This window comes from Eremothecium sinecaudum, chromosome III (assembly GCF_001548555.1).
Source record: "Eremothecium sinecaudum strain ATCC 58844 chromosome III, complete sequence".
Taxonomy (NCBI): Eukaryota; Fungi; Ascomycota; class Saccharomycetes; order Saccharomycetales; family Saccharomycetaceae; genus Eremothecium; species Eremothecium sinecaudum.
Window position 1 is genome coordinate 916,097 of NC_030894.1, and position 15,500 is coordinate 931,596.

General features: G+C 41.4%; 12 protein-coding genes across 12 annotated transcripts; 6 read left to right on the forward strand and 6 right to left on the reverse strand.

The window, feature by feature from the left end:
* Window positions 1-75: 75 nt before the first annotated feature.
* On the forward strand, window positions 76-321 carry ECM19 (Ecm19p; the record flags this gene model as incomplete). The annotated part of the gene is made up of 1 exon (XM_018131196.1): window positions 76-321. The coding sequence occupies one exon, from the start codon at window positions 76-78 to the stop codon at window positions 319-321; it is 246 nt and encodes an 81-aa protein (XP_017986916.1).
* A 212-nt stretch (window positions 322-533) lies between these two features.
* Window positions 534-2,378, forward strand: SYO1 (Syo1p; the record flags this gene model as incomplete). The annotated part of the gene is made up of 1 exon (XM_018131195.1): window positions 534-2,378. The coding sequence occupies one exon, from the start codon at window positions 534-536 to the stop codon at window positions 2,376-2,378; it is 1,845 nt and encodes a 614-aa protein (XP_017986917.1).
* A 129-nt stretch (window positions 2,379-2,507) lies between these two features.
* UBC9 (E2 SUMO-conjugating protein UBC9) lies at window positions 2,508-3,040 on the reverse strand (the record flags this gene model as incomplete). Its single annotated transcript, XM_018131194.1, has 2 exons — window positions 2,508-2,943; window positions 3,003-3,040. 2 exons carry the CDS (start codon window positions 3,038-3,040, stop codon window positions 2,508-2,510), a joined length of 474 nt encoding a protein of 157 aa, XP_017986918.1.
* Window positions 3,041-3,244: 204 nt separating this feature from the next.
* Window positions 3,245-4,156, forward strand: PEX19 (Pex19p; the record flags this gene model as incomplete). Its single annotated transcript, XM_018131193.1, has 1 exon — window positions 3,245-4,156. One exon carries the CDS (start codon window positions 3,245-3,247, stop codon window positions 4,154-4,156), a length of 912 nt encoding a protein of 303 aa, XP_017986919.1.
* A 287-nt stretch (window positions 4,157-4,443) lies between these two features.
* CCW14 (Ccw14p) lies at window positions 4,444-5,367 on the forward strand (the record flags this gene model as incomplete). The annotated part of the gene is made up of 1 exon (XM_018131192.1): window positions 4,444-5,367. One exon carries the CDS (start codon window positions 4,444-4,446, stop codon window positions 5,365-5,367), a length of 924 nt encoding a protein of 307 aa, XP_017986920.1.
* A 153-nt stretch (window positions 5,368-5,520) lies between these two features.
* ART10 (Art10p) lies at window positions 5,521-6,753 on the reverse strand (the record flags this gene model as incomplete). Its single annotated transcript, XM_018131191.1, has 1 exon — window positions 5,521-6,753. One exon carries the CDS (start codon window positions 6,751-6,753, stop codon window positions 5,521-5,523), a length of 1,233 nt encoding a protein of 410 aa, XP_017986921.1.
* Window positions 6,754-7,099: 346 nt separating this feature from the next.
* On the forward strand, window positions 7,100-7,948 carry ATP10 (Atp10p; the record flags this gene model as incomplete). The annotated part of the gene is made up of 1 exon (XM_018131190.1): window positions 7,100-7,948. One exon carries the CDS (start codon window positions 7,100-7,102, stop codon window positions 7,946-7,948), a length of 849 nt encoding a protein of 282 aa, XP_017986922.1.
* A 31-nt stretch (window positions 7,949-7,979) lies between these two features.
* Window positions 7,980-9,251, reverse strand: IDP1 (isocitrate dehydrogenase (NADP(+)) IDP1; the record flags this gene model as incomplete). Its single annotated transcript, XM_018131189.1, has 1 exon — window positions 7,980-9,251. The coding sequence occupies one exon, from the start codon at window positions 9,249-9,251 to the stop codon at window positions 7,980-7,982; it is 1,272 nt and encodes a 423-aa protein (XP_017986923.1).
* An 827-nt stretch (window positions 9,252-10,078) lies between these two features.
* COX8 (cytochrome c oxidase subunit VIII) lies at window positions 10,079-10,297 on the reverse strand (the record flags this gene model as incomplete). The annotated part of the gene is made up of 1 exon (XM_018131188.1): window positions 10,079-10,297. The coding sequence occupies one exon, from the start codon at window positions 10,295-10,297 to the stop codon at window positions 10,079-10,081; it is 219 nt and encodes a 72-aa protein (XP_017986924.1).
* Window positions 10,298-10,575: 278 nt separating this feature from the next.
* Window positions 10,576-10,758, forward strand: COX9 (cytochrome c oxidase subunit VIIa; the record flags this gene model as incomplete). The annotated part of the gene is made up of 1 exon (XM_018131187.1): window positions 10,576-10,758. The coding sequence occupies one exon, from the start codon at window positions 10,576-10,578 to the stop codon at window positions 10,756-10,758; it is 183 nt and encodes a 60-aa protein (XP_017986925.1).
* Window positions 10,759-10,986: 228 nt separating this feature from the next.
* On the reverse strand, window positions 10,987-12,939 carry VPS33 (tethering complex ATP-binding subunit VPS33; the record flags this gene model as incomplete). Its single annotated transcript, XM_018131186.1, has 1 exon — window positions 10,987-12,939. The coding sequence occupies one exon, from the start codon at window positions 12,937-12,939 to the stop codon at window positions 10,987-10,989; it is 1,953 nt and encodes a 650-aa protein (XP_017986926.1).
* A 203-nt stretch (window positions 12,940-13,142) lies between these two features.
* Window positions 13,143-15,476, reverse strand: AFG2 (AAA family ATPase AFG2; the record flags this gene model as incomplete). The annotated part of the gene is made up of 1 exon (XM_018131185.1): window positions 13,143-15,476. The coding sequence occupies one exon, from the start codon at window positions 15,474-15,476 to the stop codon at window positions 13,143-13,145; it is 2,334 nt and encodes a 777-aa protein (XP_017986927.1).
* Between the last annotated feature and the right edge of the window lie 24 nt (window positions 15,477-15,500).

Consider the following 15,500-nt stretch of genomic DNA (forward strand, 5'->3'; position numbering starts at 1 on the left):
CTATTGGAAAAAAAAATTATACCTTTAAATTACGAACACAAAAACTTAGTATATACAGCGGCTAAAATACTAAGTATGGGCGGTTTAAAGACATATCAGTTCGTTACAGTTGCTGTAGTGGGATTATTCGGAGTATATTCCGGAGTTAAGTTTTTTGAACCTCTGGTAATAAATCAGCTCAAAGTAGATGGAAACTTAAGGAATGATATAGAAATCCCTGAGTATGACTCGGAAGGTAATCTAGTAGAACCATCTGAGGTGCGGCGTATCAAGGAGCAGATGAACATGTCTGGTGACGCATCTTTTAGTGGTTCCAAATAGGCCTGCTAGCTGGAGGCAGCGCAGGCGGTAACTACTGTGTCAGCTTTTAGACGCACCAACGTCTCTAATTGCCGACATGTTTATGTCATTGTGTACGAAGGACTGAAAAATTTCTATAGCGAGATGGTATAGTACGTAGCTCATCTCGGCAACAAGGTAGTAATACTTTTAGAATTGGTGTTATTGTGCTTGCAGCTGTGTAATATATTGTTATGGGGAAGGCTAAGAAGAGGTTGAGAGCTTCTAAAAGGAGTACAAATCCTTTGCCGAGGAATACGGCCAAAGATGAGCAAGCAAAGCTGAAGAAGATTCTTCCATTGTTAGAGAAGCTGCATAGTGATATTGCAAATGATCGTTCTATGGCACTAGGTTCTATCAGTGTGCTATGTGAGGATGCTTATATTAGGGATTTGTTGTTGAGACAGAAGCTGGTGCAGTTGGTGATGACAAAGTTACTATCTGACGAGAATACGGAAATTATGGTGGATGCATACGGTTTATTAAGGAACCTGTGCTTGGACGTTGGTTACGATGTTTCTATGCACGTCTGGAGGTCTGATATTTGGACCCACATTAATTCTGGTTTTGGAAAATTGCTGGAATCATTACCAAGTCTGGCTGGGGAGAGCAAGGCGACTGCTGAGTCGAAGAGGCTGCTGTTTGATTTTGGCGACAATCTTATTTCATTAGTGGTTGCATTAGCCGACAGTTCTGAGGATATATTTTCGGCGCTGATGGCTAATGATAAGTTGGATCTTTTGTTGCATGTTGTGTGTGAAATCTTGAAGTATGGTTTACCTGCAGTACAAGGTAAGTCAGATGTAACTTTGAGGATAACAACGCAGTTGTTTAATAGCATTCTAGATTTCATATACACGTTTTCTTCTGAATCTGGAGATTTCATTGAACTTATCGGAAATCACAGTTACCTATCTGAGTTCCTAATCATATTGCCTTCATTGACTATTAAAAATGGGAACGAATTAACGATGGTACTCACCCAAGGTATACTGCTACAGATTATGGAAGTAAAAATGAAGTATGAAGAGATAGAGTCTTTAATCCGGACTACTTGTAGTGCTATTGAGCATATTGATTTGCAGAGTGTGAAAGCGGACTTGCAACCGCTGGAGGAAAACAGTGACTTGACAACCGGTGAAAATGTTGCAGATGTTTCTCAGAAGATTAAGAATTATACAAGTAAGCGCAGTGCAGCAACCATGAAGCTGCAGACTTTGGAATTGTCATTGGATATCATTACTGCCAGCACTGAACTTATCGCTGCTAAGCACGAAGAAGGCCATCATACTGTCCCAGAGAGCCTAATGAATGTGCTAACTGAAGGACTACCTATAGTATACCAAGCTCTTGAGCGAGAATTTAGTTCACGACTTTTGGTCTCCTGGAACAATCTGTTATGGTTATTCTTAACGTTAAACGTAAACTTGTTTGAGCTAAGAAATGAGCCATGGAAGCGGGTTTGGGAATTTATCAATAATGTCGATAACAAAGAACCAGGAAACAGGATAGGAAAATTGCGCTGTTTGTGTGCGCTGCTAAAATCAATTCAACTCCAAGAATCTCCCTCGCAATACTTGGAGGCGTTACAGTGTAATGATGTTAATTTCTGTAATTTGGTGTTTCAAGAGTTTAGCTCTGATGAAAGTTTAGATAAGGACGAGATTTTCGAACTAAAACAGAGCTGTTGTAACGTTCTCGGCGTCATCGGCGCTTTCCAAAATCAGGTAGACGTCAACAAGATGGTGGGCGATTTCTTTATCCAATTGCTATCGAATAATACCACTCCGCCAAGATTACTTGTGGATGTGCTGAATCACTTTATAGACATATATTCAGACGCCGCTTTTGACTATGATGAACCAGTTTTCGTGCAGGCAGGATACCTTACGGCATTGAAGGACCAGGTGGTTCCTAACCTGCGCACAAGCTTCAAATTTGTGGACAAGAATAAGGATCCGGTACTAAAAGCAGATTGCCAGGATGCTTTTAATATGTTGGACAGTTTTATCCATTACAAGGAGAAAGAACGCTTATAATCTATGCTAGATAACAAGACCTCTGTATAATATTAGTAAGGGTTGACCACTACCAAAACAAGTATCGAATTTCTATTATCTTAGTATTTTTACATTCATTCTATAGTTATTTACGCATACAACGCAATTTCATTTGGCGTATCTCCTAGCCTGCTCGATAACCTTTCTTTCATATTCTTGTAGGTTTTTTGCAAATGCTCTCCATGCAGGTTCTTGTGCCGGCGAGTTAGGGTTTGGACTATTCAGTAAATCTTGAACACCAAGCAAGATTTGTTTCATAGTAATAGCGGGCTTCCAGTCCTGATCTTCATTCAATATACTGAGACAAACAGTACCACTTGGATAAATATTTGGGTGATAAAAACCAGCAGGGAATTTTACTCTGGGCGGTTTAGAGGGATAGTCATCCGGATATTCGATGGTTATCGGATAAACAGCATCTTTCCAAATAGTACCCTCTCTACCAGGTATTCCTGCCTCCCATTTTTGTAAGTTCATGGTACCATCTTCTTTTCTGGCAGGTTTAGCCCAGAATCCAAAAGGATGATCCTTTCTCCACTTCTTTCTGATTAATATCAATGTTAGTAAAATAGTCTTAGGCCTTACTGAAAAGAATGAACATACCTTTCTTCTTGTAACCTCTGTAGGCATAGACTGCTCATATTCCTAGATTAATAGTTGATTTAGGTAGTCAGGAGGTTGGCTATACTCTTATGTTATTCCTGACTTCTGGACTGAAGTGAAAGTTAAAAAGTTGGAACTTTTTTTTCAATGATTAGCGGAAGCGTATTCTCCTGCCATAACTGTAGCCAAACAAATTTTAAGCTTTATAAGTTAACTACATACAATCTGTTACTCGCTATTTAATGTCGGACCAGGGTGATGACTATGATGACTTTGATGATTACTTGGAAGACCCTTCCAAATTAGATTCTGAAACCTCACAAGGAGCAGATGAAATTGGGGATAATAGTAATAATAACGGAAAATCGTCCAATAAAACCGTAAATGAGAACCCAGAGATGGCAGGGATAATCAATGAGCTGCAGTCTGACTTCCAAGCGCTATTGAAGACTGATAATGGCTCAAACGAGCAGGATTCGGAAAAGTTTAACAATTTGCTGGGCACCCTTGGAGCAGCTGCATCTTCACCGCAAATCCCAGAGCCCAAGGGTCCATCTGCCAGTAGCGGAAAGTACCCCCCTCATGGAAAGTTTAGGGATATTGTGTCTAACACTCTTGATAGGTTAAAAGAGGGGTCTGCAAAAATTGACTCCAAAATTCAAGAAGAAAAGCAGTCCCAAAATCCAGACGCCATCCTCTCTCAGCTCCTAGAGCAGCTCGGAGATGGCTCTGTGGGCGACGAGTCCTCAATGGACAGCACAATTGCCACCATCCTGAACCAGATGTCCTCAAAAGAAGTAATGTATCAGCCGATGAAAGAAATGCAGCACGAATTCACTGCCTGGATGGCCGAAAACGGCGACCGTGAAGAGCACAAGGAAAATCTCAAGAACTATCAGCAGCAGCTCAGCACTGTAAACAAAATCGTCTCTATCTACGAACGTGATGACTACACTAACGAAAAGTACCGCACCGAAATAACTGATCTAATTGATACTCTAGAACAGCTTGGTGATAGTCCCATAAACAAGGGCTTCAATAGCACCGAAGTCAATAAGGAATTAGATAACCTCGCAAAACTAATGGAGGTTGAAGGCGACGAGAACATGGCTCATCTCGATAAGGAACTGGAGGACACCTGCAAGCAACAATAGTCGTCAGTCACGTGACTGTCTCCAACGTCCATTGTCACGTGCGGGGTCCATTACCCGTCTGAGCCACGTGATCGGCTTCTCTAGGCCGATCTTAGCGAAAACGACTTTTTTTAGAAACCTACTGATACCTATCGGGGCGTAGTTTTTTTCCTCTTGTAGATCTATATAATATATGTAGTTGAACTTGGTATCACAAGAAGCAGTCCATTATTTTCTTATAGTTAAGAAGTAAGGCCAGACACTGCTTAATAGTTAATACTGTGAGTTTCAGGTGAAATTATAAAAGTATGCGTTCCACTTCATTCATCACTACCATCTTTTTGGCAGCTTTCCTGTTGGTTAGCGACGTTTTGGCTACTCCACCAGCTTGCCTTTTAGCTTGTGTGGAGAGGGTATCCAGAAGTTCATCTTGTGGTTTAAGACAAGTTGCTTGCCACTGTACAGATGAAAGCGCTGCTTTCAAAAGGTGTTTGGATAGTATCTGTCCAAATAATAACGCCGGCGCTGCTTGGGATGCTTTCCGTTCCACTTGTGCTGAACATGGTGTTGAGGTGAAGCCACAATCCTCAGAATCATCAAGCTCATCAAGCTCATCCTCTACTATGGCTTCATCCTCAGCAGAGCCATCTTCCAGCTCATCCTCCAGTTCATCTAGTTCTCCTAGCGTTTCACCAACTCCAAGTGGTGACGGTTCCACTCCAAGCAACCCTCCAAGCCACACTCCAAGCAGCACTCCAAGCAGCACTCCAAGCAGCACTCCAAGCAACACTCCAAGCAACACTCCAAGCAACACTCCAAGTAACACTCCAAGTAACACTCCAAGCAACACTCCAAGCGGTTCACCAAGCAATACTCCAAGCGGTTCACCAAGCCCAAGTGATGGCTCCAAACCTTCTCCAAAGCCAGAAGACGGTGGATCTACTCCAAGTAATCCTCCAAGCCACACCCCAAGCGGCACTCCAAGCAACACACCAAGCAACACACCAGGCAGCAGTCCAACTCCTGGATCTGGCGTACCTGGCGATGATTCAGGTCAACCAGCTATTTCCGTTTCTGTCGGCAACGATAGCGCTACTCCAGGTCCTACCCCAACTTCTTCCCCAAGCAGTTCCTCATCTAACTCTGTTTCCGACCTCTTCACTGGTGGAGGTAACTTGGTTGATGCTGGTTTCACCTGGGCGGGATCTCTAGCCCTTTTGTGGTTGTTGTAATCAGCGGTACAACTTTTCTCCTGCGTTCTCCTTAATACCCGTTGATGTTACTGGTAACGATTAACTCTAAAATGGTTGTTGTCCATGACGCTTTTTAAGTATATCTCTATATATTGTATAAAAAGTTATATGATATATCTTTCAGTTTAGGTTTTATTCATAAGGCGGAGGCAGGCTGTTAGCCCAGAGATCGTCTACTAACACAGTAACTGGAATGGCAACCTCTGACTTGCATGAGCGCTTGCCATCGACGACCCAGTGTATAACAAGCTTGAACTCAAATTCCCTGCTGATGTTGCAGGAGTTGAAACTGTATAATCTATTTCCTCTGTGCACGTAGTCTTCTTCGTTGAAGCGAAGTCTGTTTAGAGCGCTATTTTTGCTTAGGTCCATGCGCAATACATGGTCCTCTCCTAGTGGTATTTCCTGATTCAAATCTGTGCTCATCAACAACAATGAAGAGTCATTGCGATCACTCCGCTTGCCGACAGCGTAAGTTGTCTCTTCATTCAAAAATAACTGCAACCTTTTAGCTTTTAGCGAGTGAGCAGCGGGACTCTTGTCAAACATGAGGTACATGTCATCAAACTTCCCGCAGCCACGTCTGAACAAATAGTCCATACGATGTACTGTTAGCGGTTTTGCGGATATGACATAGAAGTTCATGTGTAGTCCGTGCGCTAACTTCACGCTGTCCAACGACTGAAACCGAAACTCGGGACCCACAGTGTCGTCCTGCGGCTGCTGTCTGCAAACGTTAGGCATAAAGCTAATTAAGCTTGACGCCGTTACGTTCTTCTTCGAGGTCCCGAATAGTTTGCGGTCCCCACCCATTTCTAGTTGGGCGTTGACTTTGTACCTCACACGACCTAGCGCGTAGTATACAAGCTCTGCTCTATCAACCGCTTTCCCATCATTTTTGTCATTAAAACTTGGGGGAAGCTGGCACAAGCTAGCCTTAGGCTGCTCGTCTCGAAGAGACTCTCCCTTACAGTTTCTTTTCTGCACGCAGTCAGGACTTCCCAATAATTTGAAAGCAAAATCATAGCCATATGAACCTTTAGCGAGTGAAACCCCATCGTCGTCACTGTCATCTATCTTTCCCGTCGGAGGGAAAAGCTGCACCTCCCGGTGATATACAACATGTGTGGAATGATCTCCGTCATAAATAGTACCACCTCCAGCCGCAGACTGAGTGTACTGATATCTTCCATCAGTACCTAAAATAGTTCTTGTTTGAGATAACCCACGTAAAGACACATTCAACCTTTTTACGGAAGCTGGGCGGGAAAGTGAAAGCACTACTCGACCTGCGATTTCCTCATAGTCCGTATAATAACTTCCATTTACGGGTGGATTTAATTCAATAGTAACTTTAGGTGACATTTGAGGTGCGATACGACGGTGAGCGGTTGTTGCATAAGGCGACATGATTGAAATCTGAATCAGTTATATATACCGCTGTCAGGGTCCTACTAATGGGACATAATTTCTTTTTCTGGAATGACGTTTGTAAGATCCCGTAACAAATCGTTAAACGTGATCTTGCTCGAACGGAGATTATGACGAATTTTTCTTTGCATACTCGATTTCTTTTTATTCGCCGAACATTCCGCAGGGAAAAAAGGAAAAAACCATTTACAAGACAAATCTTCGAGCACGGATCTATAATGCGGAGCTTGATGCATAAGAAAAGTCAATTATTATTGGCCCAAATTAACAATCATAGAAAATGTCGAGACACTTCAGCTCGTGTGCGAGTCATCAGTTTCTTCGAAAGCTTAATAAGACTTTGTTACAGGTATCATCACCGCAACAACATGTCGTGAAGCAACTTGTGAAACCAGTAGGTCTACCCGTTAAGCCTTCTCCTACAGTTTACAAACAGGGTAACAGTGCTTTGGACATTTTCAGTAGTGATAAAAGATCAAAAAGAGTAGAGGAGTTGGGCAATGAGGTCGGTAAGAGTGGCATGTATCACTTACATTTCTACCGTAAGACGAAGGGTAAACTCTTTATATCACCAGCTGGGATCTGGAGTGCTAATAGTGCGCTCTACTTCCCCCATCTAAAGGGTAAGAGAGTTGCTGATAATAACACGATAAATGTAGAGGACTGTTTCCAGGGCAAATTGTCTGTCGTGGCGATCTCATCTTGTGAGGAGGGACAGAAGCTCGTGGACTCTTATTTAGGGGAATATAACCGTGATGCCGAGGCGCTTCGCAAGGACACTGCGTCACGTGATGGACCGCCCGTTCAGATTGTTAACATGACCCTAGCCGACGGGTGGGTGAAGGCTTTTGTAGCGCGGATAGCTGCAGGACGTATGCTTGCGCAATTCGCTCCAGAGGTCCGGGATCGGGTTTATGTATGCAACCGTAATCAGCTTCCCTTTAGTCTGCGTGAATTGCTGCAGATTAACAACCCCTACACAGGATACGTGTTCGTGGTAGACAAAAACAGTAAGATTAGATGGATGGCGTGCGGAGCAGCAGGAGAGAAAGGCTTTTCAGAATTGTGGAAAGTAGTCCGCACTCTACAACGAGAGAATTCGGTGCTTGGAAAAGGTCAGATTATTTAGGTGTAGAAAAATTACATATGAATTTCGGAAGCTAATTCTTGTGCATAGCAATAGTCTCTGCTAATTTCCTCTCCACTGCGGATATGAATTCCGTTGTATTCACGTAAGCCTCAGGTTCATTACGTCCACAAACTAATGCGAGATCTTTAGTCATTATACCTTCTTCTTGTACGACACCTACAGTTGCATCTTCTAGTGCCTGAGCAAAATTGACAACATCTTGAGAACCGTCCACTACACCACGTCTAGCAATTCCACGAGACCAAGCAAAAATGGAGGCAATTGGATTGGTAGACGTTTGTAGTCCTTTTTGATGCTGTCTAAAGTGACGAGTCACAGTACCATGGGCGGCTTCACTCTCAAAAGCGGACCCGTCGGGTGTGACTAAAGTCGATGTCATCAACCCAAGTGAGCCAAAACCTTGTGCTACAATGTCTGATTGCACATCACCATCGTAGTTCTTAAGAGCGAGAACAAATCCACCAGAGGACTTCATCATTTGTGCTACCATATCGTCAATTAACCTGTGCTCATACTTTATTCCAAGAGATTTCATTTCAGCGGCATAATCTTTCTCGTAGATTTCACTGAAGATGTCACGGAAACGACCATCGTAAGTTTTTAAAATAGTATTCTTAGTAGCTAAGAAAAGGTCTAGCTTCTTGCTTAATGCAGTCCGGAAAGATGAGTGGGCGAAATCACGAATTGAGGCATCGGTATTATACATAGCCATTGCAATGCCCGGAGCGTCAAAAGCATGAACTTCAAGGGTTTGAGGTGAAGAGCCATCCTTAGGCTTGTAAACCAATTCTATAGTACCGGCACCTGGCACCTTTGTCTCCGTTGCGCGATATTGGTCCCCGTGCGCATGTCTACCGATGACAATAGGTTTTTCCCACCCAGGTACAAGGCGTGGAATCCGTGGAATGACAATTGGCTCACGGAACACAGTACCCCCAAGAATATTACGAATAGTACCATTGGGTGACCTCCACATGCGGGTTAGGTTGAACTCCTTCATTCTTTCCTCGTCTGGAGTGATGGTAGCACACTTCACTCCTACCCCATATTTCTTGATGGCATTAGCTGCATCTACAGTTATACGGTCTCCCGTGCCATCTCTTACCTTAATTCCAAGATCATAATACTCTAGCTTAACGTCTAGGTGTGGTAGAATTAAGCTTTCACGGATGTGATGCCACATAACGCGCGCCATTTCATCTCCATCAATTTCTACCACTGGAGTTTTAACATGGATTTTAGAGAAAGACCTGCATTGCGAAAAGGACCTTAAGTATAACATGGTGTTGCAGACTACCGTAGATATCTTAAAGGGTTTATTGGTGTTATTTTTGAAGAATTGACCACTAATTCGACCGTTTGTATGCAGATCTGGGCGTCTGTCGAGACCCCTTTATATGCAAGTTTAAAACGAATGAGTCAAACTCACGTGATGCAGTTTTGCTGGCCACTGTACTATATTATGCTGAAAAGCCAAGGTATTTAGGTTCAGAAAAATGTAGTGCTACAAGTGCTTATCACGGCTGCAGTTTCTGCATTGGCGCATGCTTCCAGCTGTTGACTTTATTGTGTCATTTAACGAAAATCTGTAAGTTGTTCTTACCTTTAAGATACTCTGGAGCTTCGGATGGCGTATGGAGATCCAAGATTTCCTATTGCGAGTACTAGTATGCACCTACTACAATGCATTAAGATAATATAAAGGGCAACCTAGTAATGCGGGACCGCGAGATCAGACTTTTTACAGTACATACAATGCTACATGATCTACATAGTAGAAAGTACGCATACTCTAGACCGAGTATCAAACGAAAATCAATTGCGTTATATCGTATAAACATTCACATTTCCTAATGTGCGATGGCCTCCATCAAGGGACCGCAGTAGAAGAACATCGCTTCCATTCTGCCTCACGTGCTTTAATATATTTACTACATAAAACCTCAAAGGATACACAATCAAACACAATCTAACACGATCAAACATCAACACAATTTAATACAATTCCTTGGTTTTAACGGTATATCATGTTATATAATTGAATATTGGTAGTCTTAAATAGTAAATGCTCATCAATGTATTCGACTGCCTAAGCAACGTGCCATCTCCCTAGTTAACACCAGCCTTTCTTAGTTGTACGTATGCAGAGAAGAATGGGAATAGGAAACCCACTGCAAAGAAACTAAAATGGATGAAAGCGTAAGGAATCTTTCTGTTGTGAATCTTAACAGGTAAGTTAGAGTAAATACCCTCCTTGAAGTGTACTTGTCTTTTGACTGTGGAAGAGAAAGCTCTTCTGCTTGCTAGTCTAGTAATTTGTTGAAACATTGCAGTATTGGAACCCTTTGGAAAGAAGTTAATGCTTTTAAGGAGCTTAGTGCAGTGTCTATTCTTTCTGGTTTAGATGTCTTTCAGCTTCAGTGAAAGGCTGGCCGTCCTTTTTTTTTTCTTCCGCTATTACAAGAATTCCAGCAATTTGATTGGTCCGCTATTATATAGAGAAAGCTTCACCAAAATTTCTTTGAACTCCATTATAGTAAATCTACATACTAGTTAAAGAAGGTAACATAGCTATATTCTGGAAAGCTGTTTTAAAGGTCAATACAATGTCACCTATCGCTCCAATTACTGGTACCTTGAAAAAGAAGATTATTTTTGACATCTCTGTCGGTTTCACTATTGGAGGTGTTCTTGGTGCTGCTTGGTGGTGGGGTTTCCACGTTCCTAAAGTCAACAAGAGAGAAGACTACTATGCTAAGTTGGCTAAGGAAAAAGCTGCAGAGCAGTAAATTGGGTTTAATTGAAATATTTTTCTAAACGCCCTACAGTTTTAGACTATACATGTCTTAAAATGCATTAGAATTAGGTAATTAACCTATATGAATTAGGAAGGTCAAGAAAGTACGTTTTTATATGGCTAATTGCACAATAATATTAGATAGAAACACTACTATGTTTTTACTTATGTATTAAAGTATGCCTGTTAAATCCGATGGCTGTTGAATTAAGAATTTCTATTATAGCTGAGGAATTGTTTTAGAGCTTATTAGACCGTCAGTAATAATAACGAACCTCTTATTGATGTTTTTGGAGCGTAGTGTTTCCTGAATGAATTTTATTGTAGCAACCTCAGACAGTGTCACACCTCCGAGGTACACAAGGAGTACTAAGTCAACTTCCCTGTCAGGTGAACCAATGATTCTTGTCTTACTTTCTGCCGATTGGTCCCACACAAGTTCTGAGATAGTTTGTTTGCCGAATTGAGACTCAAATAGCTGCTCCAACTTTGCTAATGAAGGGGTTCGGGATATGACGAATGGTTGCTGGGATGAGTAGTGTTTCAATGAAACCGACCTATCATACATGCTTTCTATTAGCCGAACACTTAAAGGAATGATACCACACAAGGAAAAAGTCGGTTCCTTGGGATTTAGGGGGTCAATTGTTTTGTCTAGTTGAGGATACATATCATACCAGGAGCTTAAGGTATGGAAGTCTTTAATTGGAGTGAGTTCTGTGAATACAGTTTTATTAAGAAAATAGCCATATGAGCGTAAGCGCTCTAATTGAATCAAAGCTTGCACTCCAAAAGTGTCTGAGATTTCTGTTTTCAACGTGAGATAATCCTTGTCCCTAATTCCATTCTTGGTAATGGATAATAAGCAACACAGTCTTAGCACAACATCCTGTGGTGCATTAGAATACATTAAATCTAAAATCTTCTCATAACTTACTTTGTTGTCGAAGTTATTCATGCAAAAGTTTTGTTCGATATCCAGTAGATTCTGGAAGTTATCTTGTTCATTAACCATTTCCATAATTTTGCTGGATATCCCCGTATGTAATTTGAGTAGCCTCTGTCTATTTTGAAGCTCACCCAAGCTATCCACAAACTGCTTTATTTCGCCTACAGTCTCCACTTGATGCCTTGAATCATACTGTTCTTTTAATTCCTTGGCCCAATTGTTAAGCTTGGTACCTACTGCACCAAAATTGATAAATTTCAGCTCATTCCAAACATTATCTAGGGTATAATCGAGAGAAATCTCGGTATTTTTAGCTGATTCCTCTAAAATGTCATTATTCTTCAGCTCCTTAAGCTTCGTATCCAAAGAGAACCCAAATATATCGTTAAGAGTACCTGAATACGTTAATTGCGAAAGCAGTGGTGTTACAGGATCAATTGATCTTTCTATTACTATAAGATTAGTTTGTAGTCCACTATGCTTTTTCCCGTACAACATCTCCCTCTGAAACTGCGCGTCATATGTTTCCGTGCTTAACAACTGATCACGTAACTGTTCGACTACCTTCTTAGAGTGTGGTCCAAGAGAAATAGAATGCGTAATTGTAATATCACTTTCTTCGCAAATTGAAGCTAGACTTTGCACCATATGACTGACTAGAACAGTTCTAGTTGTCTCTGCAAGCGATGCTGTTTTCGGGTAGTAAAGATTCTGATTATCTGAAGTGTATAAAGTATTGCAATTCAGAAGATTATCATCTAGATGACATATTGGAAGCATATACCAGGGATGAAGGTTAATTGAAACATCCGGTAATTGTAGCTGGATATGATTTGGGAAAATAACCGCTTCACTATTCTCCCTTAAATTATTCCACGTCGCGTAAACTAAATCTATCACTGTTAGCTCTAATTCTTGAAGCGTACCGCCCAAGCTCTCAGGTACTATTAAATCAGTTCTAACATCAATTAGTGCAACTAATTTCGATAGACTTAAATCAACACCCCGTAAGTGTATAGTAGACTCCTCATCTAAAGTGACAATTAGATTAACTCTTGTTTTCTGTATTAAGTGACTAAAGGAACTAACACAATTTACTAATGGTAGTAATGATGGCTGAATCAGAAGAACTATAGGTTCTGAGGATGTGCAAGCATTTAGTTGCTCAAACAAATTGCCTCGCAATACTTGCGTGAGATTTCTAGTATTGAAATCAATTCCCATTATGTACCTGCAGTTTATTAACGTTCTTATGATATGATAGGTTTATCTTGAAAGAACCAGCCTGATAACCTTTTAATATGAAGTACTACCCACTCGAGTTATGTTTAAGGTGTAACTCAGCATGTTTATGTCGGTTATATTCCAAACGTCCAAAATGATTCGTCTATATAAACACCAGTATGCTAAATAAACTACACCTTGAATTAGCTCAATCCACGCTTCTTTGCAAAAGCTTCGTAGGGCTTGATCACTTCGGGTCCGGCATCTCTAGATAACCTTGTCAAAGCTTGTTTGAAATGGTGCCACTTAACGTTTCCTTCTACAAGATCTTCGGTAGTTGCACATATAGCAGCATCTCTACATAGTTGGGAAACGGCAGCACCAGAGCAGTCTTCAGTCATTTCTGCTAATTTATTCAAGTCAACCTCATTGGGATCCAATTCAAAAGTTTTTGAGCAGTTCTTTAGTATCTGTAATCTGGCCTCGAAGTTAGGTGGAGCAACGTAGAGATGCTTGTCCAGTCTACCAGATCTTATTAGAGCGGGATCGATTATCTCAGGTTTATTTGTAGCTGCTACCACGACGACTCCTTTCAGCTCTTCTACACCATCTATTTCATTTAACAATGTAATAAGGGTGTTGCTTGCTGCAGATGAGCTTGATTCTTCATCTCTACTTTTGGCTAACTCATCGATCTCGTCAATAAATATGATACTAGGAGCAGCTGCTTTGGCCTTGCGGAATAGCTCTCTTACAGTCCTTTCGGTTTCACCCACATATTTGTTCAAGACTTCTGGTCCTTTTATAGCGAAGAAGTTAAATCCCGATTCTGTCGCAAGAGCCTTAGCTGTTAGAGTCTTAGAGCATCCAGGTGGACCATACAGTAAAACACCCTTTGGAGGCATAACGCGAAGCCTACGAAGTTTTTCAGCTCCTTTTAGTGGAAGCTGAATCACCTCCTCCATTTCCAGTTTTAATTGTTCTTGACCAGCGATATCTGACCAATATACCTTAGGCATCTCCAAGAATATCTCCCTCATCGCACTTGGTTTTATCTCTAACATGGCAGCTTCAAGATCAGCCATTGTTATGGTTAGATCAGAAAGAGAAATGCCTTCAACAACAGCTCTATGTTTAGCTTTGGCAACGGAAAGTGTACAAAGGCCGCTAAGGTCAGTTCCAACGTAACCATGTGTCTTCGCGGCAATTTCTGCAACTTCTTCATCAGAAAAACCACGACGATTTGCATTCATTTGAGCAACCAGTATCTTGAGGATCTGAAGTCTGGAATCCACGTCAGGTACACCAATTTCCACTTCAGTGTTAAACCTACCTGGTCTTCTCAATGCAGGGTCAATCTTATTTGGACGATTAGTAGTTGCTACAACTGCAACACTTCCTGCGTTCTCGACACCATCCATAAGGGTCAGCAATGTTGCCACAACCCTACTTTCGGCTTCTCCAGAGTCATCGTTATCTCTATTGGGTGCTATTGAGTCCAGCTCATCGATAAGAACGATGGAAGGCTGAAATTCTCGAGCCTCGTCAAAGATGGCCCTCAACTTCTCTTCGGTCTCTCCTAAATACTTAGAGGTAATAGATGGGCCATTTATAATTAGGGTATGGGCATTGCTTTCATTAGCGACGCAGCGAAGAAGCATTGTTTTACCTGTTCCTGGAGGTCCATGAAGTAAAATACCTCTTGGAGGTTGAACTCCACATTCTTGGTAAAACTCGTAGTCGTACAACGGCGCTTCAATTGTTTCCTTTAACTTCTGTATTTCACTTGCTAGTCCGCCCACGGAACTATAGCCAAGCTTCATTGGAAGCCTATATTTTCTATGGGCCTCAGTATCAGAAGTGTAGAATAATTGAGTCTTATCCTTTCGGAATATTCCAACATTTGACAAATATATTGAATCAACTGTTGGGTTCTTCTTCCTGTTAATGTCTAGCTGTGCAAATGTTTCCGAAATAGTATTATCGTCATCTAAATCAGTAATTATAATGTCTGCCAATGTTCCATTATCTAATAAAACGGAATCAAATACCATGCCAGGCATTATTACTCCAGCGCTGTTTAGTAGCTTTTGCACTATTTTACCGTCTCTGGCGCCAATTTCTTCCCCACCTACTGTTCCAACCGTAACTGTAGTAGCATACGTTGGTTGAGATATCACCTTTTTGAGATATACACGATCTCCAAGCAAAATACCCCCGACAGACCTTAAAGGTGCGGCTAATTGAATTACATCTGGTCGCTGTAAAGTGTCAGAACTTTTTACTATTGCAGCTACACCACGTTGGCCCTCTTTAGATACAATGCAAATACCACCTGGAACTAGTCCTAACTCCGCAATGACACTGGGATGAATAATTATGTTCGAATATGAGTTTTCGGCATTTTCGGTTATTGGCCTAGTAATAAATACCGTAGGAACGCTACTCTTTGAGCTTGATTTCCTACTTTCGCCACTATCAGATACTTTCTTCTTTGAAGAAGCTCCTGAAGATGAGCTGCCAGGTTTTGCGACCATATTTATAGATAATCTCTATATAGT